Source organism: Patagioenas fasciata, chromosome 15, assembly GCF_037038585.1.
Source record: "Patagioenas fasciata isolate bPatFas1 chromosome 15, bPatFas1.hap1, whole genome shotgun sequence".
NCBI lineage: Eukaryota > Metazoa > Chordata > Aves > Columbiformes > Columbidae > Patagioenas > Patagioenas fasciata.
The window spans coordinates 14,952,930-14,980,819 of record NC_092534.1 but is presented as its reverse complement, the minus strand read 5'-3'; the positions used below and the strand labels follow the sequence as shown (position 1 = coordinate 14,980,819).

At 48.7% G+C, this 27,890-nt stretch overlaps 1 protein-coding gene across 1 annotated transcript; it reads left to right on the top strand.

Annotated features, from left to right (window-relative positions):
- Positions 1 to 11,088: 11,088 nt before the first annotated feature.
- AMZ1 (archaelysin family metallopeptidase 1) lies at positions 11,089 to 26,599 on the top strand. The gene is made up of 7 exons (XM_065850900.2): positions 11,089 to 11,267; positions 18,267 to 18,600; positions 19,232 to 19,399; positions 20,256 to 20,384; positions 20,715 to 20,878; positions 22,133 to 22,309; positions 25,880 to 26,599. Exons 2-7 carry the CDS (start codon positions 18,297 to 18,299, stop codon positions 26,447 to 26,449), a joined length of 1,512 nt encoding a protein of 503 aa, XP_065706972.2. The 5' UTR covers positions 11,089 to 11,267; positions 18,267 to 18,296; the 3' UTR covers positions 26,450 to 26,599.
- The last annotated feature ends 1,291 nt before the right edge of the window (positions 26,600 to 27,890 follow it).

Genomic DNA, 27,890 nt, shown 5'->3' with positions numbered 1-27,890 from the left:
CAATGTAAGTTTTGTTGCCAGATCTGTACAGAGTTATGAAATTCCTAGACTTGCTTTTAACGCATTTCAACAAAGTTCTGAAGAAAGAATTTATCCTTTAGCTGCTCAGACTCAGACGCAGTACAGAATAAGCATCTTTTGCTCAGCCCTACACTAGTAATGACTTTATAAAAGCTGCTGAAAGAATGGCTGTTAACTTTCTAGTTTAATACACTGGACATTTAAAATTCAAATAATATTCTTTGAGTAATTATACTAATTGCACAACTTAGTAAGAAGCGGGCCATAAATATCTAAGGCTGTCGCTTTAGCTTAGATATATGTGATCTGTGACTACAGATCAACTCATGCATATTTTTGCAATTTCTTTTGTCCATCTCTCATAAAATTTGCTGTACCTTTCAATGCATATTCATCAAGGCTCCTCAGAAACCACCATGTGTTAGAGAGGAAACTCATCAGCGTGCTTCACTGCTGAAGTTCTCAGCAATTTACAGTTCTAAAATACATCAGTAGCAACACCTCTGTAGTCTGCATCATTTCCCTTTAGTGCAGTGGTTTTTGTCCTCCGTGGGGAAATAAAGCATCACTTCACACGGCCAGACCTCAGCCCGCGTCAGCCGCTCTTCCACAGCCAGCACAGATCTGTCTACAACCTCACAAGCTGGCACACAGAGAAATGGAAGGACTTTCAAAGGAGTCGCGCGTCTGTGCGAACAAGGTGGAACAGAGCTGGTGCAGCTGTAACGAAAGCGTTCAGGGCTCTGCAAACACACCATTTATAACCCAGCCCCATATGCAAGGGAAAATGAGCAGTGCCTGCAATACTACAGGTACAATTACATGACCATTTCAGTTAAAGCAAAATGAAACTAAAGAAAACAATATTTTTACCTGTAATATCAATAGCAGGTCTCTGCTTAGAGCACAGCAGCTTAAAGGACTGTACTTATTATACCACAAACATAGAACAGGGCTGGGAAAGTGCCATTCACATGGCTGCCTCCAGAACAAACCCATCCAAACCAAGTTACTCCCCAGCTCGTTCTGCAGTTGCCCAGTTATTAAACTCCGTGCAAGGGTAGGAACCCAATATCTGGGACACAGGGTGCACCCATTACCCCATTAGACCAGATCAGGTGTAAAGTAAAACCATGACCGTAAACAGCGCCTGTAGAGCGTTAGGGCTTGAACCATGGTAGGTCTCTGTTGATCCCATATTCCCTGAGCTTTCAGGCTGGGTCAGTAGGAAGGAGCAGGGAGCTTGAGCTGCTCTGCATTGCCCATCAAGGCTTTGCCTCGGCTGGTCCCCAGCACCCCCTGCGCAGGGAGGTGACGGTTCAGCCACACTCGGTGCTTTGGCCTCTACCCAGCTTCTGGGCTGTGACCAGCACGAAGGAGCCGCACAGCCTGCTCTAGCAGATGGCAAACCCAGGCTGTACATCTCGAAATGCAACTTGACCCAGCCAAGCCAGCTCAAAAATAAACCCTTATTAAGCTGTGTTATCCATCACACACACAATTCCTCTGATTTAGACCTTATACAGGCTGGGCAGGAGCACAGGTGAACCCTGGAGCTCATTGCTCACAAAAACAAACACCCTCGATGGGACTGGTCTCACGACTACAACTCTCATTACATGCCAACAACAAAAAGCTGCGGTTAAAACACAAATGGCACCGGTTGCTAAGTGACAGCATCCATACAGGCTTGTCACAGCCCTGAGACAAACAGCTGTGGCTGCACAGCAATCCCATTTTGTGCATGTAATTGAGGATAAAAGTGCTGTTTTCATTACCGTCTAGTAACCTTAACTTTGACCTGTCAGAATCTTTTATGCTTTAGGTTTTGACAAAGAGCCCCATGAAAAACAGGCTAAAGCCTACACTGAAACCAGTGGAAGTGAGTTCAATTCAAACTACCTTTAATATTGCATGCTTTTTCAACATTTTTTTTTTCCAGTGAACTTGTACACAAGACAACACCACAGCTTTCCTGGCTAAATGGTCCATTTCTGAAAAACAGGGAGCTACATGACAGTATTTTCAATGAGGGTCATTTGAAAAAACAACAAACAACTCAACACCCACCTGTCAGATTCTAAAGGAAACCTGTGGGCTCTGTTCAACTCTGACGGTTTCTGCAATATCTGGAAAAGATGGCAACTTTTTCAGAGCTGAAAACAACATATGTCCTTATGAATAAAGTATTAAACTGAAACTTTAAAATTACATCAAGTGGTGGTTGAGTCGTTAAGGAATCTGGGGTTCAGCAGGGTATGGAGGGGTCACTTGCTCCAGTGCAACAGGGGTGGGAAGAAGCTGCAATAGGTACTTAAGCACCATTTTGCCAGCATGGAGTGTTGTAAATCCCTAAAGTAGAGACCCTACTTAGCACAACTGGAAGCTCAATGCATTAAAGGAAGATATATTTTTAAAAAGAGGAAAAAATAAAGTATTGCAAGAGGCTGTGTACGACAGCTTGCTCTACCCTACGTACTCTTATCCGCTGCAGAAAAACCTGTCTGAAGCCGTGTTGGCAGCTGAGACAAAGGATCTGTCACCGTCCTGTGAGCAGATCAGAAGTGACCAGGAAAAGCCACCACCCGGCTGCTAAACGGAGCGAGAAACACACAAGCAGGCGTGCACAGCTTGGCACGCTGGGCGGGACACAAATACATGAGCTGGAAGGCACTTGGACATGAGGGATCATCTTCAGCTCCCGGTGCCGCACATCTTGGTGTGAAACATCCTACCAGAGTGCGTGTGACCATTGACTCCAAGCAGCAGTTCTCAGCAAGCACTGAGGCCAGTTATCCCCTTTCCTAATGAATTCTCTTCTGGCTCCATCCACAGAAGCCTCGATTTCCAGTGCCAGGAGCAACAGCCCTGATCCTGCCGACGGCTCTAACAACACATGAGTCACTGGTGCAGTCAAAGCTCATCCACGTGGATAAAGCCAACTTGACTGTTGCCTTTGGTCACTATCTCTAGGTCAGCATATTGAACACTTCTATTTTGCACGTTGTGCCACAGTAAAATACGTTTTGGGTTTTTTTCCTCTATATTTTACCCATAAATTCAGCCTTTTTCCTATTTGTTCTTATTCCTCAGATTGCTTCGCCACAATCAAGAAAACAAGCGTGCATCATGCTGCTATTAAACCCCTGCATCGCTGCTCTCTAAACCCCGCAGCACAGGGTGAGTATTGCCGTGCAGACAAAGGTCTGACTTTTCAGCAGCATTAAATTAGCCAGCTCGAAGGTGTAGCACGCCGGCTGGCCGGGTGGAAGGCACGTCCTGCGCGTACGCCCCAGCGCTGGCGGGCAGACAGCTCAGCCTCGCCGCTGCTACAGCCACGGCAGCACGGAGGGAAAAAGAGAGGCCTCCTGTCTCCCTAATTCCTGTTGAGGACTTCTGCCCCGTAGGGATCAGCCTTGCCGGCTCCCTAGTTTGGGAGCATCTTCTCTGCCCTTAATTTATTACAACGAGATCAAAGACCCATCTCCATGGAAACGTCTGAGCTCAAAGAGTTTCTGCGCTACGGCTTTACATCTCGCACGTAGGTTTTGGCACTGTTTTCTGAAACAGAAGCTTTGAGACGATCAGCATTCAGGTCTCCACAGAAATAGCTTGATTAGTAGTAATCAATAACCTGAGCAGCATGCATATGTGTATAAATAACACGTACATCGCCCAGCAGAACTAAGGTTGTATTACAGCATCTGCGGTCCATGAAGCTGGACAGAGAGACATCGCATGACCTGGCTCCTATGGCTTCCAAGCTGTTCCCATGTCCAGAGTAGCTGAAGGGCACTGCCACACATGTTCTTGAGTAGCTGGCACCCCAGCACTTTGTCCCCAGATCTAGAGACCGGAGCCATGTAGGCAGAGCTGCCGGAGCCCATCACCACCCGCTCTATGCTGCAGCTCCAGCCTCAGAGGATGCAGCTGTGGAGCTGCTTGGACTTACCTGACACAGCAAGTGCCCCAACACCCAGCCCAGCAAAGACTTCATTAATCCTGCTTTCAAACCGCCACCTGGCTGGGGCACGGATGCTGGGTCATTCCCTTCCAGTACCGCTGAGCTCCAGTTCATTCAGAACAGCGACTCCTACAACTGATTCCCAGGAGAGGGAAAATAAAGCAAAACAGGCATGGTTTGTGATATTTTTGTTCCCCGCTCAGCTCACCACATGGCCACACAAACTGTTGAACTGTCGTACTGGGGGCAGGAGCGACCAACTGGGAGAAAAGCCATTCAAACAGCCTTTGCAGCTGCTGCCAACAGAAAGTGAAGCTGCGGCCTCACAGGAAACCCCAGATTCGTCTTAAACCTCATATGAAGAAAAGCCAGTACAAAAAGGAGTGAAACAGAACTCATATGCAAGACCCATTTTTTCATGGACAAGTCCCAAGAAGGGTGAGCAGGGAGTGGGGAGCACACTGGGCTGTGTCAGCACCGAAGCACCGACCTGGAGAGCAGCTGGGGCAGGAGGAAACCTCATCTCACAGCATCGCTGGGGGACAATCCCGCTCCCAAGGAATTCAGACCGTGTGTCACTACTGCTTGTGGCAGAGGCAAGCCCCAAGTTGCCCATATGCACGCAGAATGTGATTTTTATAATCATATTAAAAAAATCAGAATAGCAACTGTGCAGAGAACAGTCCAGCTGCCAGCATTTAGCCTTATCCTAGGGCATGGGCAGAATTTGCCAGGCATGAATTAATACTGCATAAGACGCACCATGCTGAGTTTTATGGCTTAATTATAAAAGAGAAAGCAATAATCAAGGGATCTGTGAGGCTAATAAGGGTTCTGAGAACACCGAATGTGACACAAGAGCCACAGCTAGTGTGACAGGACATGAATGCATTTAAAAAGCACATTAATCACACACCCCCTATTAATTCGCAGCTGGTTTCCAATGACAGCACTTGGCTTTTAGCCACCTCCGTAGCATCACTGGGCACAAGTGGACCACCACCTCACCCAGAGCAAAGTGGGCTGTAGGCTGCCCACAAGGAAAAGTTATCACAGCCGTGCATCAGCCCAATGAGACACAGACATTAGCTCTGGCTTAAAGCTCTGCAGCCCTATGACTGCTTTATGCCTAAGCTCAGTTTAGAGCTCGCACCTGTATCAGCATTTGGAGGTTTCTGGGTCAGCGGTGGTGTCCATCAGGCTGCACAGAGTGATTCACCTGGCGAAGGGCAGCGCAAGGACCAAATCAGGGCCCTGGCAAATTCTCCCATCCTCTCTGCAGTAAAATACTGGAAAGTGCTGCTTTTTCTCAGCACCTCCAAATATCTCTCTTGTCCATCTCATATTTCATCTCCCTGCAGCTTTTTAGTTAAGCAGACAGCCCGTTGCAGGGCTTTGCTTCTCATTCCAGGCTTCCATTCTCCTGTATGGAGTACGTGTTTCTACAGAGCGTACCATCTCCAATTAGGTTATTGCCCGTGTGAAGCTGGATGTCTATATGTCCCTGTCTTAGGGAAAACTCTGATAAAACCTAGAATGGAAATGCCATCAAAAAGAACCCCCCACATGAGCTATCACACCGTGATCCCTGAATTTCTCTAGACCAAGAACATGACCCAGCTCTTTACCAGTTGCTGATATCAGTGAGATACTTCTTGGGTTGAAATGCTGCAGGACTGGGTGCCAGTGGGGGCTGCACATATAGAAACTTGAAACACTCCCAAACATCCACTTCTGCCCAATAATTTACTGCATCAGAGACAGTTTCCTTACTACAAATGTCTCATCCTCTGGCACTCTGCAAAGGGCAGCTCTTTGCAGTTCTCTGCCCAAAGAAAGTTCTATTATCAAAATAAGGCATTAAAAAAACCCCCACAACACACACACAAAACCAGCCTTACCCTTATTCCTTTACTAATAATCCCAAATTTAACTCTGGCCTACTTAACACCTCCTCTGAAACGAGGAAGCAGATGCTATTTCTGTTGGCCTCAATAAGTGGACTCTGCTGAACTCCCGAGAACGTGCAGACCAGGTACCAGACTGAGTTTACAGCCTGGGGTGGATTGTTCAGGCAGCAGCTTCCTTCCTCATAATTCCTAAACCTTAGTCAAGGGCCAGGAGGTAGAAACCATTAACATTTTCAATAGGAAAATAAAAATAAAATTGAGACTCACTCTGCACCATCCCCAGATCTTCTACGCCAGGCCGAATGTGTGCACTGAAGCTCATTCTCCTTGCTGTAAAATATATCTCTGCCCCCTCCTCTGCCTCTGCAGCCATATGGGGACCTGAAATCACATTTCCTCATGGGAATGAATCATGGAGCTTCCACACTGACTTCCCACAGAGAAACTTCAGACACAGTGTCAGTGGTAAAAAGGGAAGAAGACCCTGCATATAGCATAACTTGGGACAAAATAAATCTTTGACCAGCTATTGCCTAGATCTGTGGGGCGACAGCCTCTTCTCATTGGTCTCTAACACCAGTAAGAGGTCTAAACTCTGAATAAAGCCATAGTATTAGAGGTTTGATCTAGCAACTTATTTGCAAATAAATGGTTTCCCTTCCCACTCCGCAGAACTTCTGCCCAGTGTTTTCATCTTCACTCCGTAGCTGTTCTCTTTTTCTCTCTCTTTTCTTCCAGCATCAGCTTGTAACAGCAGATTGCACTCACTAATCGAAGAGAAGCCGGGATCTTTTTGTTTGTTTCTTAACAAATTAATGCTCATTAATGTTCCTCCCCAAGGCTGCCAATAGAGCCGGGACTGTGCCAGGACACAGCAGAGAGGGACAAGTTTGCTGGTCTGGTGTGCTTCCCGACCAAGGACGAGCATCGCCTTAGGGACACCAATGCCATCACTCCATCACCTACCAGAAGGTGCCTGATGCTTTCTTCTCTTCTACCACCTCCTGCTGAGGAAGGAACCTGTCCTTCGCTGCTGCTGGTCCGAGCTGTTTTGCTTGGATTTCTCAAGGGAATCACAGGACAACCCAAGTACCACACTCACAGACCTCCACAAGGGTCATCCATGGGGCTGTTTTGGGAAGGGTGATGGATGGGGTGCAAGACAGCATCTCAGAGCATGTCCTGGCACACAGGTGGGGACTGCTCGGGTAGTACCCAGGGCAGCAGTGGGGTCTTTGCACCATTCACTGTATTTTTAAGGATATCATGAGTGAATGGAAGAGATAAGGAAAATTTAATCTCACTTTCACACCCTCTGATGTGTACATAGAGACAAACCAACTGATTTCAGTAAGGGAGCACAAAGCTTCTGCTGTCTCGTTGGATGTGGTCCCTCAGACTCTCCTGTTCAAGTTGAACATCTGCTTTAATAATTCTACTTCAGACCCTCTGTCTTCCATCAGACACACGACCAGATCTTCAGTTTGCAAAGGAAGTGAACCTGTCCCAGGAAGGGCAGTCCATGCCACATCCTCCCAGTACCTCCCAGGAAGGTAGATCTCAGTCTCCACCACAAACCAGTCAGTCCTGTTTCTCCTCTTCCTTTCCATCACCATTAATATGTAGCAGATATTGGCTTTTGTGCCTCTCCCTGCTAGCAAATTTCACAGCCATCTCATTCTTTTGTAGAAACAGCAACATGAGACTAGGTTATTTTTGTGTGTGTGTATTCCTTAATTCTCCTCCTTGTGAGCAGCACAGTCGAAAGGTGAGATCGCTCCTTGCCCAGCTGTGGCTGCAATTGCATTAAGACCAACAGCAAAGTAGTTGCTAATAGTTCTGCAGTGCTGCCCAAATGTAGGTCAGGGCTTTGTGGTTGACCAACAGAGAGAACAAGAGCTGAACCCACCCTGCTTTCTCTAGAATGATACCAATAACCAAACTTTAAGCTTGTGTGTATTTACACTTCGCAATGACAGCACAGACTGAAATTAAGAGGCATCCCAGCCTCTTCTAAACTACCCCAAGATTACAAAGACGCAGAATTAACACTCTGACTTTTGAATAGCCGGAACTCAATAACAAGAGAATAATCCACACCTGCAGCAAGCAGTTTGCTTTCTGAAAAGTAACTGCACAGATATTCACAGTGTAACCCCACCAGGAGAGAGCCCCAGCAGAATCGCTGGGTCACACTGGAAGTGCAAGCAAGGCTGAAAAAGAAACTCAAAGCCAGAAAGGAAACTATTTGCCCCAGTCACACTACAGGTCAGTGGCACAAACAAAAATGTCCCAACTGCCACCACAGAGCTCGCTGTTCATCAACTTGGGGCAGCCAACCGATGCTGCCTGGGGTCACCAACCTCCAGCTGGGCATCCAGCAGCCTCATGGCAACCAGGGGTGATAACACAGAGGGACTTGACAAAGGTTCACACCACCAGTCACGTACACACCAACACCCAGCTCAGCTGGCAGGACAGGGCACAAAAACCCATCAGGCAGCCTGGGTCTGAGTGATCTTCTGGCTGCCTTTGCCCAGCTGCTTTTCGGAAGGGGACAACCCAGTGCAGCACCATCACAGCTCTCCGGGAGGGATTCAGAAATACGCACCAAGAGCACGGTCTTCAATTCACTTCCTAAAAGCCAGGTGGGACCACGAGGTCACCACTTCACATAGACGGGATGCCACTACATTTCATCCCATCGTTGCTTTGCTGAACCCAGGAACAAGTGCTTGGCTGAAGCACATATTGTGGAAAGGCATCTTATCTTGATTGGAAAACACTACCACATGGAAAGAGTTCCACTTTCCCCAGTAATTTGTTCCAGCAGCTAATCAACTTCATTCTTAAAATATTAATGCCTAATTTCTCATTTCAATTTGTCTGGCTTCAGCTTGCAGCTGTGGGTTTGGGTCATGTCTCTTCTCTCTGGCTTTAACAGCTCTTTGGTACCTGCCTTTTCTCCTTGTGCAGCTATTTGTGTATCCCTATACAATTTTCTTCAGCTCAGCAACTACAGATGCTTGAGTTGTAGTTGTAGGCATTGGTTTGGGCATTTTTTTCATTCTGTATTCCCCTGAGGATGTGCTGCTCCATGAAGTTTCCTACACTTACCTACCCAAGGCACGTGCCTCTGTATTTACATCCTTCTACGTGGAGGCAATGGATCGTGCCCTCTCTAGGAAACGCAACTCGGCATAAACAATTGAGTTTAGAAGCAGAATAATGATTGCTGCTGCTCACTGCAGATAAAGGCCACTTGTGGTGAGCATCACATCTCTACTGTGACCAGCTCTAATCACAGCTGAGCTAATGCTGAGCACGACCATCCCGGCGCGCTTCCACTCCCTCCCCAGCCTCAAATCTCCATCCCTCCGATTCACTGCACGTCTGCCCTCTCTAACTCCTGGTTGTCTTCTCCTCTGATTTTTGACCACCTCCTTCTCTCTTTTCCCTTTCTCATTGTACTGATCTTCTCTTAATAAACCACTCGCCTCCTAAAAAGTCACAGAGTGAACGTGTGGCTGTTTCCTCACCACTCACTCTGTTCCTGCTCTCCATCTCCACCCCTGTAAGCTCTTTGGGGCACAGACTGCTCAGCTCCTCCTGCGTCTGCCCAGGATAAATGCATCTTTATAAACATTCAGTAACACCACCGGTACCATTTACCTGCGCTGATCAGTCAGCTAAGCCAAATATTAATTATTATGTTTAAATGCAATAGGTTTCTCAGAGCACTCTGTATCATGACAGTGTGTGGTTCAGCTCATGGCTTCCCTGGAGCAGGACCTGGCTCTTTGGGGCCTGTATTGTTCTAAATACGTTGACGGTGCACTCCAAGCAACTCACAAATAGGTGATTTCAGTTAATTAATACAAATAAACTCTAATTACAAGCAGCAACCAGTTAAAACAGCGCAGAGGACATGTCCTGTGTTTGGGGTAGCAGCCGAAGTGGAAGATGATGCTATTGCAAGGCTTCAGGACTCCCTCCCGCCCTCATCGCTCTTTGAATCTCAGGAAGGTTTCCCACAAAGAGGCTTCACGAGCAGCTGTCGCTGCCAGGGGAAGCTGCTGCTTTGTTTCTTGGCCTGATTATGATAGCAGCAAATTAGGGCAATTTTTCACTGGTGATGCTGTTGGTGTCTTAGGAGCAATGCAGGTCCCAGGGCCGGCAGGCTGCAGCACACAGCGCTGGTCTTACTCTGGCACTTGCCAACCCCTCAAGATGGCACATGGTCATTCGTCCACTTCTGTGGCCACCTTGGCTCTGGCGGGGCATTTCTGCTGGCCCTTGCGAGCCCCTTGGTGTGCAGATGGGGCATTTGGGCAGCCAGGACCACTACAGCTGTAACACTTTTCTTTTTCACCTAAATTCAACCTATGTCACATAGGGATACGCCTGGGTCCCAGCCAGGGTATTCCTTTTTCCTTCCGTCTAGGGATGGCAGAAATGAGGGATCAAAGCACTGGAGGGATCAAAACATGAAAGCCAGAATAAATGAAGCCATGAAGAAATGGGAATGGAGATCTACTCCCCTAACATAATTAACCTTCCTGTTAAAGAAGAACAGATAATATTCCCAAATTAAAGGGCACCCTGGGATGCAGAAATGCATCCAGGTCATGTGGAAGCGACATACAGAGCGAGGCAAATCAAGGCAAATAAATGCAAACAGAGTTCCCATGGAGGAGATGCCATCAGTTGCCAGCATAACCACATAACTACTGCTCTGGTCTCCAGACACCCACTCTTTCATTCATTTCTTATTAAGAGCAGAGATTAAAGGGCTTTCAGTCCTTGTAGCGCTGTCATGTTGCTCAGCCCCAGGCTCTTTTTTGGGAACACACTTCCCAAAATCAGCTCTGACTTCGCTCTCGCTCCTCTCTCCCAGGCTCCAGCGAGCCGGGAAGGACCTGCCACTGCCACCAGCCTGTGGGCACCCGGGGACACCTTCGCCCTGTGCGCGTCCCAGGCTCGTCCTTCTGCCCCCAGAGCACTTCAGTAACCTCCCCCCTCCCCACTTTCCATGGGGAGCCCGGCCGAGCGAGGTGCCGCTGTCCCCCTTGTGCTGCAAACCCGCCCGCCGCACCGGGATCTGCCCCCCCGGCAGCCCCGCCCCGAGGGCGCCCCCGGCGGTTGCCCCGCGCAGCGGCGGGAGGCGGCTCCGGTCGGCTCGGCGAATCCCGCGGGCTCTCGGCGGAGGGGCCGAGCTCCCCCTTTGCTCCCCCTTTTCTCTTCCTTCTCCTCCTCCTGCTCCTCCTGGCGCCGCCGCCGCTGCCGGGCTCCGCTCCGCCTCGCCAGCCCCGAGCCGGGTGCCCCGGCCCTACCGCACCTCCCCGGCCTCTGCAGCCCCGGCCCGGCGGGCGGTGAGTCCTGCGCTCCCCGGACAGCTCGGGTGGGCACGGGGGGAGCGCGGGGTCGCCCTCATGGCGGGGAGGGCACAGCCCGGCGCGGCGGGAGCGGGGTCCGGCTGGTCCCGGGGTGCCGGGGGTGGGTCTCACAGGTTTCGGGGCATGTCCCCGGTAGATGGGCATCGCTCCCCGGGTGCTGGTGGCCGTGCTCGGCGCATCCTTCCCCGGTGATGGAGGATCCTGCTAAGGGCATCCCCTCCGCCGGGATGCAGCGGGCTGTGCTTGGGGCATCTCCCCTCCCGCGCCGGGGTGATAGGGGGTCCTGCTTGGGGCGTCCCCCGCCGGGGGCTGGGGTATCATCCCTCGGGGCGCTGGGGGTCCAGCTCCGGGCCCTCTCCTGGAGTGCCGGGACTGTCCTTGGTGCATCCTCACGGGGGCTTGGGGTGCTGGGGGCTGAGCTTGGGGCATCGTCGGTGCTGGGGGACTTCGTCCTTCTCCACCAACCCACCTGTGCGATCCCCATCCCGGGGATCAGCCTCAACTGCCCCGTTGCCAAATCAGCAGGGCCGGGGGGTTCAGATGTCCCAGGAGCAGGACCTGCTTCTGCAGCGTTTCCAGAACATGTCCCTTACCCAGCAAACCTCTGGGCTGGAGTTGGGGTAGAGCTGGCCACTAAGAAACCTTGGATTTGGGATCTGTCATTGTGCCCCCTCCTTCTCCTTGGCTGTAAAATGCACATAAACATCCCCTACCCGGCAGCACCACTTAAAAAGCACTGATTTCTTGGGAGGAGGCACAGCATTACAGTGCATTTATACTGCATGATGAACCACTTCTATAATGCCTGTGCTGGAGGGAATATCTACCCATAGCCATACCTGTTTGGGCGTTCATCTGTGTGGAAAATGCAGCCTCTTTCCTGGCGAACACTGAGGTTGTCTTGCAGAAACCATTTAGTCTGTCTAGACAAGTATGATGAAGAGCAAAGTGTCTGGAGCTGTGAATTATTAGAGCTCGGGTATCTCCGCAGTGTTAGGTTTGTTGTACAGCACTGATGGGTGTTGCTCTCTGCTTTTGGGTCTTTGGTTAGCAGATACAGAGGAAACAGGCAGTGGATTGTAGAGCTTGTTTCATGTTAGAGCACGGGAAGAAGAACGCAGCCAGCTCTTCATCATACATGTGCATGGGAGAAGCATCACAAACCATTTAAGCAGACTAGAATGAACAGAGAACTGAAAACGATGAATAAATGGGTGATGAGGGGGAGCAGGGTGAGAAGCATATACTGTCCACTTACTTTCTGGAGGGTTGCACGGAGAAGCTCATGAGAAGGCACTTAGAGAGTCTCAAATAGAAGGCACCAAAAAACCAGTGTCACTATGCATGAGAACAGAACAAATAAAATCCTTAGGACAGAAGACTGAAACTAGAGATAATGTATGTCCTTAATACATATTCATATGAAGAAAAGTGTATTGAAGAAAGCAGGCTTTATCATAAAACAAAATCAAGGCAAAAGCGGATCTGCAGGTGTTCTGAAAAATTTAGAATACTTAAACAAGTATACTTAAATAAGGACAGATGGAAGCATCTGTTTCCATCTTAGGTACTTAATGACATTTATAAATCTAATCTTTAATCCTGCAAACCTTTCTGCGTATGAGTTGTCCGTCTGACTTGTCCAAGTAAATTAATGAGGAGGATTCATGTGAGGATAAACTTCCAGGACTGAGCCTTGCAGCAGTAACGTATCAATCACAGATCTGATATGACAGGTGGATTCTCCTCCCAGTAAAAGCACATATGAATCCCTGAAGGTTTCCACAGCACCAGGAATGACTCATTTTCAGAAAGACCACACAAAGCATCAGTTTCTGTGTCACAAATGTATTCTAGAGAAGTTACACATAAATGTAATTGGGATCTGGCATTAGGCCAGAAGGTTTTATCTAACTTTAAGATCTGGAACACACACAGGTCTGACTCAGTGTTTTGCTGCCATTTAATGCAAAGTGAACATGAGATGTTGCAGTTTCATGTGGGTACACGTCTGGGGACCATCAGGTACAGAGTCTATCGTATCCATGAGCAGAGAAGATCGATTCTCATAAGCACTGAGCATCTTGAAATTCCGCCCCCCAGCCCTGGGAGTTGCCCCATTTCAGGTCTGAACCTGGTAAAACAGATTGAGTCTGATCCCAGCAGCTGAGCTTATTGAGCTCGCAAAGCCTGGCTCTGCACGGGGCTGGGCTGAGATCCCTGAGGAAGGAGCTGGACTAGCGAGAACTGTGTTTGGACCAGAGTTAAATGCTCTCACACTTCGGTGTCCTCTCTCTGTCCCGTCACGCTGGACTTTTTTACCCATTGACAGCCCAGCTTCTCAGCCAAGAAAAGTCTCTTTCTGTACATGTCAACAAATAAATTGAGAAAATGGCTTTCAGGCTATGGTACGGGGAAGGAGAGGCCGATCCTAGAGCAGCAGTAGCAGACACCAACTGCACATCTCAGGAAAAGAGCTATTAAGCAGCTAGGGCATGTGTTGATAATTAGTTAACGCTTGTTATGTTTGCTCTGGGCTTTTCATTTCTGTTGACTGGCTATGAATTTTCCGAGCTATCACTGCTTGTTTACAGTACAGCACCTAATTTAGGCAATTAATCAGTTTTAAGAGACTCTGCTAATGTCCCTCTGACATCCGAAGAACCCGGTTAAGTGAGTGTCTCCCTAAATACTACAAAAGAGCTGAGAGGGGAAGGAAGCAGAATGAATCTCCTTCTGTGCATCTGCAGCGTGTGTGAGGGAGTCAGCGTTAGAAATTACAAGGTGATTTATAAAATACACAACTTCAGAATAACCAGCTTAGAAACAAAACCAAAAATATGTATAAATGCAATCTGTAAAATGTTAGGGGCAAGTTCCATAAAACACCAAACAAATCTATTATGTACTGCGTGGTCTTCTCTAGACCCGTACACACAGATTTTCTGCCCACAAGATGATTTCTATCTTGTCAGAATATCCTGAACGAACTCACACCCTGTGATATTGCCTTGGCTTTTGAGAATTACACTGTTACTCTCAGCCCCAGGCATATCCATCCAAGAAAGCAATGTCAATATAATAAAGAATAAATGCCATCTCTGTGACTTTCAAAAAGAATAATTCATAGGTAATCTCCAATTACAGAGCATAATTTATAGGTGCCTGATTTGCAAAGAGAATAATTTATGAGTAACCTGAATTGCATATAAAGCATGTTTACAGGTTACTGTAAGAAGGGAGTATGCTGGTTGTCACGTGCTGACACTAGATTTTGGGGGGCATATGAGATCTCTATATGTTACCAAAAGCCAGATGTATGGCCACACGCAGAAGAACCACAACCAGATTCCTACAATGTCAGCGTTGGAAAAGGCTGTTCCCGAGAGTGGACAAGGAGCCACGTGCCAAAACCTTTGGGTTATGTGTGTCTCCACTGCCCTGCATGGATGTGCTGATGAATAATATGAAGTAAATCAATAGGAGAAAAGAGGGGAGGTCTCCATAAATTGGATCAGGGTTCCCAGCACGGGTTGGCTCCTTCCCTGCCCTGTGAGGGACCCTGTGGGTGCCAGGAGGGCACAGGCTCATTGTTTGCTGCTGCACACGTGGGCATCGCTCCTCCCTGCGATCCAATACATGTGCTCCTTGTTTTGGAGAAAATACAAATAGCTGTAAGATGACAAAATTCAGGTTGGGAATAGGATGCTTTTTTCTACTGGTAGTAGAGAATGGCACACCAGGGGATGTGCTGTCTCCACTTGTAGCAGAGCTTTAAATTAATACTTTGCTTAAAGCATTTCCTCGAGTGCAACTATAAGTTACTGGCTTTTTAAATAGAATTGTTCTACTTTCTGCTCCTCAGGACTTGCTAGTCAAGCCTTATGGCTTGTCATTAAACAAGAGGCCAAATTAGCTGCTTTTTAAAGATATGATGTCTCCTTCCTATAGACCTGAAGGGCATTTGGGTGCATCAGTGCTCCCACTTCTGCATCACCACCTTGGCATCTTAAAAACTGATGGGAAAAAGAATATCCAAGCTAAAGTGCCATTCCGTACTGGAGGACTGGATCACGAGTTACAGGAGGCACCCTCAACACAAGAACTGAAAATTGCAAAGCCATTTTGCACTACTTCAGTTAATGAAACGCTATATTCATATATTAGACCAAGCACAAATAACATCTACTATAGTCAATGTTGTAAAACATTCAGTTTTTTAAACTGCTAATGTTGTCCATAAACATTTTCTGAAGCTTTACTTCTCTCCAGTGAAGTATTTTAGAAGAGCTTGGTAAAGAGAAGCAATTATGTTGAATTTGGAGAGCGTAATGGGTTGCTGCTATTCTGCTGGAAGCAAAACCGGAGTCTCCAGGAGGAGACACACGTTGCTCCAGACTCTGCATTGCGAGTGAATTCCTGTGCTTGAGCTTTCAAACCACTCAAGCATAATTATGGACATCCTTGGGCATGGTGGGCATCACAAAACACCCATGGTCATAGCTGGGAATGTCTGGAGCTGGGTGAATGTCCCCTTTTACGAAGCCTTGGGAAACAATGTATATCCCATAGCTTGGGGTACACACTATATTCCATGAGGGAGCCTGGGGGAACACACGCTAAAAGACTGTGCACTCATTGTATCTGCTGTTGCATACGTCCACTCTTTGCTGCTTCCCATTAGGAAAAGAAAAATCCATTCATTTGGTAACCAGCTCCTCCTCCTGCAGAGCTGCACTCCATTTATTGCCAGGAAGCACTAAGGAAAGCGGCTCCTGCTTCTCAGAAAGCTCTGACCAGATCATTCTCAACCTGGACCAAGCGCAAAGTCCATCCTTGATGTTCCTGGGAGCAACAGGCGGTCGCATCCTCAGCAATTTTAACATTGCTAATAGTGTCCAAGTGTAAGTTCTGCATATGACTGGAAAAATGATGCTCGTATTTAAAGTCTGGGCAGAACAAGTGAGATATTGGCACTGGACAAAGGCAAATGGTCTTGGTAGCCCAAGACAAAACTCCTGATGACGTTGGTGGGGTCAGACGTTCACTTTGTCCTCCCAAATCTGGAAGCAAGTCAGATATTTGGGTGACAAAGCACAGAAAAATCTCACACGAACGCTTGTTGCTCCCTATAAACACCAGCAGAAGGAATTTGGGCATCTTTTGGGCAACAAGAAGAGGTGGCTGAGAAAGCATCGCAGATTTTATTTCTAAACTTTGAAGTGGATTAGGGCCCCTGTACCACTTCAGATCGCACCGTGCTGTCTGCTGTCGGCCTTTAATGCCAGCGAAATACAAAGCTTGCAAAAACAAAAGAAAACTGCTTACTCACTCCCTCTCCCAGGCTACATCCCCTTAGCGCCAGCAAAGATCATACAAAACGAGTCCTTTTTGAGGACTGCTTATACATACACATGTGTTCCCCAGGGTTAGATGTAAAGAAATTCCTTGTGAATTTTAATGGGCTGCCACCTTTTTCTTACGGTGCAAACTACCAGAGCCTTCCCTGCATAACTTTGGCTCTTGTTGATATTATTTTTTAAATATTGAATTTTCTCGGTGTTTTGCTGTCCTCAAGGTCCACTGAATGGCACTTACCTGACAGAGCTAGGCTGCAGACCTACTTAAAATATAGACCTAACCGGTTCCTCCCAAAAATATTACACCTCTTTTTTTTCTGTGTAATGGCAATGGTCAGCAGCCGGTACATTTGCTTATCCACCCAGAAAACACCTGGTTTCTTTTAATTTAGTATTAACTTGCCTAATAGAAGATAATACTTCCTAGAAGCTCTGTGCTTTTGTGTGTATATAGCTGTGTATTTTTCATTCTGTTGTATACAGATGGATAACTTACCTGTGGCAGGTGGCTTTGCCCAGAGTAATGCTCCAAAATACTCTAGTTCTACTTGGCATGTTCTGCTTACAAAAAATGAAGGTCTTCAGAAAAATCCAGACATAGCATAGCCATAGGGGTTGCACTTTGTTTCCTCTTTTTCTTCCCTTTCGCCAAGACCTTTGCTGGAATCTCCATAGGTGCGTAAACTGCAATGGGAAACAGGTGCCTGACTCCTGCAGCTTTGGAGAACAGTGGCCTCAGAAAGGACCCTGGAGAGGATATTTCTGAGATGCTCAGACTTCATTTCTTTCTGCTGCAGGCTTTTATTTGCTCTTTGTTTGTGACTTTACATCATTCCCAGCATTCTTGATGATAACATGGTGTGACACGAAGTTATTCATGAAGTGGCGCGATGGCAACGAGCCCGTCTGTATCGTGCTAGAGAGGCAGCACCAGCAAACACAGGTCTGGCACAGCACGTCCCGCCTGTGGATCAGGTTGGGCAAACCGTCCCGCGTCTTGCAGCCTGACAACAGCACTGAGAGCCTGTGGATACCCCAGGTCAACACCTAAAAGTGAGGATTTAAAGCTGTTAGAGGAGATTGTCAACAGCGAACAGGTGTCTGGTAAGTCAGAAGTTTAGGCTTCTGATGGATAAATAAAGATCTACCTTTTCTGTCCTGCCATGGACCTATGCAGTTGAGAGGCCCAAGGAGTGGGGTTTAGCCCAAGCAAAAAGGAACACCACCCTTTGACAGCGTGTGAGGGCCAGGGCAGGCAGCTGCACAACACACAGTGCTATTTCCCGTCTTATTGGGACTTTGGGATGGAACACCCAAACAAAAAATCAAACCGATTTAATCCAGATATCTGGTAGCAATAATAGGGCTGTGCATTCTTGAGCACCATCTACTGGTACATTGTCCGTGAACCACTGACGTACGCGCAGATGTGGAGCACCCTATAAGAGCTGCTCTCACATACATGCATAGGAGGCCTGGCCAGTGCTAACCACAGCATTTATAAGCGCCCAGTCAAACCTTACAGCAGGGATCTTGGGGCGAACTGCTCTGAGAGCAAAGCGGGAGAAGGTTTCCAGGTCCCTGGCGATGGTGATGGTCGTGTCCCCTCCCGCAGGCAGTGCCACGGCTGCTGGGTTTCTCCGCGATGCTGCAGTGCAAACACGCTCAGGAATTCAGCTTCGGGCCCCGAGCTCTGAAGGACGCGCTGATCTCCACCAACCCAGCCCTGCAGGAGCTGTATGCCAAGGCTTTCTCCAGGGCAGAGAAGCTGTTCCTCTCCGAAGCCTACAACCCCCAGAGAACGCTCTTCTGCACGCTGCTCATCCGGACGGCTTTCGACTGGCTCCTCAGCCACCCCGATGCCCCCGAGGACTTTGAGACGTTCTATCACGCCATGCTGAGGAGGAAGCAGAACTACTATCGAAAGCACATTTACCTGCAACCTATAGGTAATGTGGGCATCTTCACTGAGCCACCTGGAAAGATAAGGGAGGGAGATGGGTGGTGCTGAACACTACTACTGTCTTCTTCTAAGGACTACCCTGCAAAATGCAATTGCTATAGCAGAAATGAGTCTGTAATACTGAAGGCTCTGACAGTCCAGAGCCACCAGCCGTGATGACAACCATCAGCAGATCTCCCCTGTAAATGCCATGTTTACCCCTGGGTGAGACTTGCTAAGAATATATGTATGCATACATATGTATCTATATGTAAAACAATGCTGGATAAAACAGCGTCTCTGGAACTCCACCCCTCGCGGTCCATTAAAAGCAGCCACCCGTTCCCACATTAATCTTTCTGCACAACTTGAATAGGAGACAACCTTCCTAGAACATCTCTTCTGCTCATGAGAGAGCGTGCTAATTCCTCGAGCCACCTCTCAGAAAGAGCCCCCTCTTCTCCTCCGTATCTGTATAACCATCTAGAGATGTCCGCCACATCCCAGAGTAAGCAATTAACTTCAGAATGAATCAGCCTTCCTCTTCCCCAGCCACTGCGGCCAGCCCCACAAAACCCCTTCAGACCCTGTGGTTCATCCTGGCTTTAAGGAACTGATAATAGAGCTTTTCTTCTTAGACTTAACTGAAGGGCCTGCCGGGCTCTCGCTGCTGGACTCCCTCCAGAGCTGTGTCGAGTCTTTCTTCCTGGGTCTCCGTGTGAAGTGCCTTCCCTCCATCCCCATCTCCTCCATTCACTGCTGCTACCGCCACAGCCGGGACTCGGACAGGGTGCAGCTTCACGCAGGTGAGGACCTGGGAGCAGGGAGCCTGTAGAGACATCAGTTTGGGACATGGGCACGAGCCCTCCCCTGGGAAATGCCTGAAATAGCTCTTCATTGCCTGAGCAGGGAGGGGATGAGGAAGGGAGTGAAAAGAGAGAAATCCTGTTCCCATGGAAAACCCAGAACTTTGGGGCTGGAAACAGGAATGAAAAACAAAGCAGCTTTCATCGTATTTTCCTCTGCTGTTTGTATTTTTTTGGTGCTATTATGTTTAGGTCCAGCTCTGCAAAGTGATGGGATCGGCTCTGCGGGAAGGCACTGTAGATTTGGTGTAGTCCAAGTTCTCCCATCTCTTGTCCAGAGCCAAAGTAAATCAGTGGCCTGGGTGGTGCAGGTGCGGCTGTTCATAATAGGAAATTTGGGTTCAAGTGTCACACAGCTCCACAGGGAAGTGGGTTTGTCACCTGCCAGGCTCGCCCTGCGCAAACATCCCTCTGGAACAAGCTGTTTGCAGGTGCCGCGGGCAGCACGTGCTCAGCACAGACCCAGCGCTGCGGCGACGCGGCTGCTCCAGCTCAGGTCTGAAATACCTGTAGGGAAAGCCTTCTACTTCCAGGTGCTTATTTCCATGGGTTAGTACTGAATTCACCTGCATCTCTTCCCTTTGCTTTGTTTTAACTCTGTGCTCAGCACCACTTCAAAAGTCAGCTCTGCTCATACTCCAGTTTGAGGGGATGGTTCAGCGGGGCTGAATCCAGCAGCTCTGCCTGTTTGTGCCTTGGATTATATCCTCCTATGCACGAGCAGCAGAAATTGTGTCTCTTGCATGCCTTCCAGGGATGCTCCATTTTAACAAACATCTCCCTTGTATTTGTCCAGATGGGATCCTGAATTTCCTGAAGAACAACAAGCCCATGGATGCCCTGTGTGTCCTTGGGCTCACTCTGCTGGACCTTTACCCATGCGAGACCTGGAGCTTCACATTCAGCAAATTCCTGCCAGGACAAGGTGGGATTGGTGTCCCGTGATCTCCTAACACAGCGTGCGAATAAGGCAGCACTGCACCAAAAAGACTCCCCTAGGAGACTGGAATAGCCACGTCTCATCCTTAACATTTTATTCACTCCCTGATAAGAGGAACTAGGTTTTCCCATTTTAAAATTAGGCGAGTCAGGGCTCCTAATCCAGACAAAGGTAACTGAGGTGCTACAAACCTTTTGGGAAGTGCATCTCATCACACCCTGTGTTCTAAACTGAACTGTGCTACAGCAGCTTTCTTTTCGTGCTGCCTAAGCTGAGAAGAGCGGATGCTTGACTTGTATGCGCTTCTCTTTACAGAAGTGGGAGTCTGCAGCTTTGCCAGATTTTCCGGGGATTTCCCCCAGGCTGGCTGCAGCAGCTTGAATCCAGTCACGCAGAAGGAACCGTTATGCGAAGTCAGCAAAGAAAGCAGAGACCGGACATTGCCGTTCAGCGCCCAAGAAATGGTCCAGTGCTGTAAGGTAGGATGAGTGACCTCCTGCACCCCGTATTTCTTGCCCCGGAGGGTTAAATATTTCAGGGTTGGACAGAATCCATCTGTCAGCCCAGTGAAACAGGCAATCTGTGCTCCCAGAAGACACAGGCAATCACAGCGAAGTCCACACACACATAGTCCTAAAGAGCTTATGTTTTGGTACACCACATACACACCTTTTTCTCCCCTTACTACTGGAGCAAACTATAGTGCCAGCTGTATAGTGATAATACAGATTTGCCTTACCTCACGCAGCAACACTGGGACAAAAATCCTTCCCAGCTCCCAGCTTCATGCTTGAGACATCCCAGTGTTTTGCTTGTCAGGCAAATCATGGACCATACGATCTATTAGCTGATGAAGTCTTGAGAGATTAATCAGAATATCCAGTGAAGCTGGGTGTTAACTAAAGCGCAGCTGGGAAGGGGTGACTGTGTCTTCCTCAGACGTTGGTATCCATAAGGGGAGAGAACCGCTTGCCAGACCCACTCACATGGATGGATGAAAGAACCTCAGACAAATTTTCACACACATTTATATGCAGATGCCCTTAAAGCCCATCCACGTCCAACACATCTGATTCACAAGTGCTGTCGCCCCTCATCCCAGCATCTCCCCTCGTCCCAGCTCCGCTTCTAGCGTTTCTCCCAAAGCTGGCCCACGCGGAGCCATTTCTGTCTGCCTGCCCTGGTATTTGCTCAGGATTTTCTAGTTTGAGGTCTCTTCCTGCAGTAATTTCAAATTACATTAGGTAGCAATGGGAGGAGGAGGAGAAATCCTCCATCCTCGGCCCCTCTGTGGTTGCCGGTTCCCAAGGCTGGTCCGGCTGACTCTGGCTTAATGTTTGCTTTGACACAAACGTTTAGAGCATCTGCAGTGGAAGGACCCAGATCTGTTATTGCCAATAGCTTCTTAGAGATTTCTCACATGGAGTGTGCTGCTCTTTTCAGATCCCCGTGGGACTGCTTTTCTATTTAAAACAACACATAAGGCTGTCCTTGTGCTGCTCACTGCCCTCCAGCTCTGAGCGTGCTCCCCGCAGGGTGGCCCCATGTCCTCCACCACCCACACATGGATATTGGGTACCTGGGAAGAAGGGAGCCACGTTCCCATCTCAGAAAAGCCCATGCAGGAGGTTATGAGCTGGTTAAACTGTCAGGGAGAATGGAACAGCAGAGGAGGAGGGGGCAGCAGAAGCAGGAGTGACCGTGTGCTTTTGTGATATTTGCTTTCCTGCAAGGTGACCTGCCATGAAATCTGCCACCTGATGGGGCTGGGGACCTGCCGCTGGCTGCAGTGCATCATGCAGGGCGCGCTGAGCCTGGACGAAGTGCTCCTGCGGCCCCTGGAGCCGTGTCCCATCTGCCTGCGGAAGCTGCAGCACGTCGTGGGCTTCAAACTCGTGGAACGCTACCGGGTGAGAGACAGACCCACCGGGAAAGGGGACAGAGCGGGCAGGAGGGCGGCTCCCCGCAGACCACAGAGCTAAACCTACCACAGCAGCGTGTTAAATGCAGGCGGTCTCGGCGCAAAGTGCTACGAGAGAATATTTACACTTAAATAAGGTTGGGGCTGTACACACGGTCTGTGATGATGTAGAGCTTTGCACAAGCTCTAAGGCTTTTGGATGTTCATAAGGCACAGTGCAGCAGTCCAACTGCATTTGGCTACCCCCAAAATTGAGGTGGGGAGCGCAGGCAGAATTAAAGTCCCAGCAGCAGTGAGAGCGCAGCAATTCCCACATCTGTCCCTTTACTATGTGCCACCGTGGTTTTCTGCCTCTCTGGGGCTGCTGATAACAGGGAGAAAATATTAGGCAGGTACTTTGCTACAGTTCCTCTGTTTAAAGATATGTGAAAGAATCCCAGATTATTAATCCCTAATAAGCGAAGGGTCCCAGACTCATCTTTTGCCTCTTCTCTCCCACCCATAGAACTGCTAACATCACATTTAGACATCAGGAATAGTGCTGAGACACCCTTAGGTCTAGAAAGGGTTTTCTACCTCTGTTGTCTAAAAAGCAGGATTCAGTAGCTAAAAGGCTGGTGGAATATAAATGATTTCACCATTTTCACTCAGCACCCTGTCTTCTCCCTGGTTATAATTCCTGTTTAACACACATCATGTTCAGAGACAGGATTTTCCACAGCTGCCTATTTTAAAAATCTGTGGGTTGTATTTGTAACAAGACACATGCAGAATGAGAACGGGGATGCCTCTGGTTTCATTCAGCTTGGGATGGCACACCTGGAGCACAGCAAAGCACGTGGGGGAAAATCACCCTCATATAGTTTTGCTGCTTGTCTGTGTGTCTGCGGTTGTGTTGGACCCATCACTGGTCCCTACTTTAGCGTGAGAGGTTCCTAAATTGCCCAGAGGAATAAACTCTGGTTTATTCAACACTTAACCCGTCAGCATTCAGCTATTGCTTTCTAGAACACAATTGCCATCAACATTAAGCTTTTCTAGAAACCTTTTTTTCCTTTACACCTGTAGTAAATATGGGAGTTGTCTCAGCATCCCTGGCGGCAGCAAACACAGACCCAAAGAAAAGCTGCGCTTGCCAAATGTCACATCTGCTTCCTTGACAAGGAAAAGCTCAGCTAGATCTAGTACAAGCATAAGAGAGGTGTGATAATCTGTGTAAGAGGCTTCGCTATAGCATGGAGAGAGGAGATACAAATGGCAGACATGAATTAAATAGTTAAGGAAACTGGCAGAAGAGAGCGCAAAGCATTTGGAGACAATATCCGATCAGAAAGCAAAATGACTTGCTAAGCGTGTTTGGGGAGGCCGTGGCTGGCCAAGTGCAAGCCTGCAGTCACGCTTCCCTTCGGAAAACTCACAGGGACCCCCACCTGCCACATCACAGCCCCAGACGCTCGTAATAAACACAGGAAATGCCAGACACAAAGCTGTTCCCGCAGGAGCAGGTAATGCTGAGGTCTGTGACCGAGACACGGGTACGGGCAGGAGAGCAAGGGGGACAGGAAACCAGTCCTTGTGCAGGAGGAAGAGCCCCTCCATTGACTCATCTGGGCTGCGCTCAGAAACACGCTCCATTTTTTCCATCACAGCTGCTTAGTCTAGCATGACTCAACTTAAAAACCGAAAGCAAATCAATTCTCACGGTGTTTCCCCGCCACAACCAAAGCTTCCACCTGCTGCTGCTGCAGCGCCCCGGGCTGTTCCGCATGTAGCGCCGAGGTGAGTTTGCAATGGTCACGCTGCAGAAGAAAACAGCGTCGAGCTGCGCTCTGAGGTCGGTTAGTACACCCTCACCGTGGTGTCAATGCTGGTACCTGCTCTGGGGCATGGGGGGGCTGTGTGGCCACCAGCGTCAAACCCGGAGCCCCTGGAGGTGCCAGACAGCAGGTTTCACTCTTAGTGGCTTCCTTGGGCTGGGCATCCATGTCAAAGGCTCCTGCCCGCAGGTGAGTTAGACCTGGGAAGGGGTTGTCCCTTCCTCGTTAAATATAAGAACACAAAAAGGGGCTGAAGCCCTACAAACCCTTCCTCTAACTTGAATCAATAAACCACCCAGAGGGTGAGAGGCAGGAAAGATTTTGGGGTTTTGGTAGGAATCTCAAGTCAATCATCCCCTCCTTTACCCTATATCCAGATATACTCTTTGAACACCCTTACCTCAGCAGCTTTTCCTCTTGGGAATTGTGGTGACTGTTTGGATTCCTTCCCAGGTTCACTACTCTTGGGAATTTTCAGAGACATTATCGAATCATGGTTGCGTGAAGCTGGTTTCATTTGAAAGGCTTTGACAGCTTTGCTGTCCCCTTTCTTACTCTGGCTCCTATAGCAGCTTCTGGTGCCGTCTTTGTTTTCTAAACCCAGAGGGAGGGAAGGGCTATCGGAGGTGGGGTGAGGACGGAGAAAAGTTGTCCCTTTGCATTTTTTCTTGCCCCAGAGGGAGGGGGCAGGGTGCATTAACTTAGCTGAAAGAGTCTATTTTATTCTCATATTAAATTCTTCCCCGAGGCTTCATGCGCAGACTGAAATGGGAAACAGGGCTGATTTCTCCCACCCACTCAATTTGAGCTCTTTATCCTTTCTGTCACTTGCCTGAAGACAGAGCAATAGAGGAGGGAAGGGGGAGAAGGGGGCCCTGCAGGGCTGGAAGTCTCCTCCCCACTTCTCAACCAGCACAGCTCCCAGCACAGTATTAACACAGGTTAATACTCCATCACCTCTGTTTTTCCCAAAGAAATCACAGGGCTTTGCAAAGGGATCACCCAGGAGCTGCAAAGGTGAGGGGAGAGGCCACAAAGGTGTGAAAAAGCTGAAAAATACACAAAAACCACACACGGGCCAACAAGGCAGAGAAGGAGATCACCTTTCATCCAGCAACCGCTGGACTACTGCGATTCATTCCCCAAAGCATCAGGAATAAACGTGCCAGAAGCAACTCATTATATGCCCCGTTGTAGCTTTTAATATTTAAAAAGGAAATGGTCTCAGACATTTTCCTTTCATTAATTCTTTCCTTGAGCCTGGCCTTCCCACTTGTGCATTTCAGCTCGAGAGGGGAAGAGCTATTCTTAGGAATAAAATGCACATTACCACAGGAGTTAACGACACCATGAAACAAGATTCTTCACCATGGTCTCAGAACTTTCATAACAACACGGCTTCCTCTAGAGAAGCACTGGTTTGGCTCTCGCAGAGATCGCATTCACACAGCAAGGAGTGAATTTGTGCCGTTTTTCTCCTACTATCTTCAATAATAAGGCAGAAACGGTCCACATCAGGCTGGGGGCAGCTCAGCCACAGATGCTGACTCCAAGAAAATGAGGCAAGAGAAAGCCCCAGTTTTGTAGGGTAATCATGGTCTGAACCCATCTCTGGCAGAGAGGACCACGACACCTGAAGCTGAGCCACTCAAGATGAATAGGTTTGCCTGACAAACATTGGGAAACATGTACCTGGCTTTATCTCATTCTCTAACACAAAGCTTTCCCCCTTCTCACCACAGAAGCTCTACACTTGGACGCAGACGGTGTTGTCCGCATGGCCAAGGCAGGAGTCGGCAGACCTGTCCGCCTCGGAGGACGTCCTCCCGTTCAGCTCGGACTCCGGGATGTGCTGCGAGAACGACTCGGAGGCCGTGACCTCCTTGTCGGAGCCGCTGACGCCGGACACGTGCAGCCAGGCCCTCTCCATCGGCCAGGAGCTGGAGCAGGACGAGCGCTCGTGTTCGCTGGCCGAGCTGCACTACCAGCCCCCGCTTGCCGGGCCCACCAAGTCCACGGATACCATCAAAGATTATGAGCTGTGGCTGGAGACGTGCATCGCTGCCCTGGAGAGGAACGTCTCCGAGGAGGAACTGGCTCAAGTAGACAAGACCGTAGACGCCCTGGCTAAGTGGGAGATGTTTACAGGACAGTTGCCTGCTATGAAGAAGGACCTACCCTTTGCTAGGGACAACACCGGCCTACGGAAAGTTCTCGGAGACAAATTTTCCTCCTTGCGGAGGAAACTGAGTTCCAGAAAACTGTCCAAAGGGGAATCGTCCCCTCATCGTTGGCGGTGGGAGGAAAACTAGGCTGGGTCTGCCTTGGGTCCTGCTCCCACAGCATCGGTTACGTTGCTGCCCCGCTTCTGACCTTTCTCACCGCGAGTTGTTGCTACCCGAGAGAAACAGCAGCTCCCCACGGGAATAAAAGGTGTTTCTTTTTCTGAGATTGCTAAAATATTTCTGATGTGATCAGTTCTTCTCTAAGGGTTTTTCCTGTGCTGGTCTATACGACAGCACCACTCCAAACACTTGTCAAGTCATACGTAGTTGCTTGTATTTTCTTGCCATATTTCATTTGGTCTGAAGTCAGCCAAGAAGAGGTTAAACACTAAATATGCGCACACAGAAGTTTGGTCCATCTGAACAAGCAAATTAAGCCAGGGCAGCTCTCCTGAACACAGAGCTCTCCTCTGCTTAACATTTCAGGCTGAAAAACAGATGACATTTCTCTCTCTCTCTCCATTTCCCCGTGTACCAAATGTTCATCTCTGCTCTGGTTGCTGCTCCATCAGCTGGAGGTTGCGCTGGGCACAGCCAGTGCTGATGGGCCACGAGTAGGAGAGGAGAGATGGAGGAGGATGGACACAAAGCAGAGAGGTCCATAAAGAACAGCCGCAGTGTGACCACTGGTTTTTGGCAGACACTCAAGGGGATGTCCAGAGCTGCTTCAGTTCAAACAAAACCAGGCTTGGAGCTGTGAGCTCTAACTACTCACATCCTCTAGATTGGCAAAGGAGAGAGAAAAACCTTTGAAAACATTCATTCACTCATTGATTATTAACTAAAAGGGGGAACTACACATGCATTCCTCTCCTTTTGCCTTGGGAAATTAAAACCCTGGCCCTTTCCCTCTCGTCCGCTCTGTAAGTCACCCACTGAACAGGAAAGGGTGTTGTGCTGGCGCCAGGAGCTGCAGAGCAGGCCCTCGCCAGCCCTCTTGGCTATTTATAAACGGAGCTCGAGATGAGGGGTTTTTGAGCCCTGTAGCAGCAGCACCCTGGAGGAAGGCTGACCCTCTCCATCCCAGCTCTCTCAGACCTCCGCACTGATAACGCTCACGCTTCAGATTTCTCCTGTCTAAAAATACCAGCAAGTAGCTTGGGTCCAGTTCTGGGAGGAGAGGGAGGATGTTTCCTTCAGAGGAGCTGATAGCTTTGTCTTTTCTGGGCACTCACCCCATGCACTTGGAGAGCATCGAACCAAGCAATAACCCTGCACTGCATTTTTGGAACGGGAAGAGAGAGAATCGGGGGAAGACATTTGAGAACAGCTTGAGATTTACTCGTGCAGGTGAGTAGAAAAGATGATCTTGTAATAAATTTATTTGGATTCCGGAAACACAAGCAACTTCACATCTGCGTGATTCATACAGGGAGCAGAAGGGAGTTCTGGCTTCGGGACGGATGACAGCAATTCCTGGAAAGGTTTGTTCCTGGCGGCGCAGGCGCGATGCTGCCGAGCCGCTGCT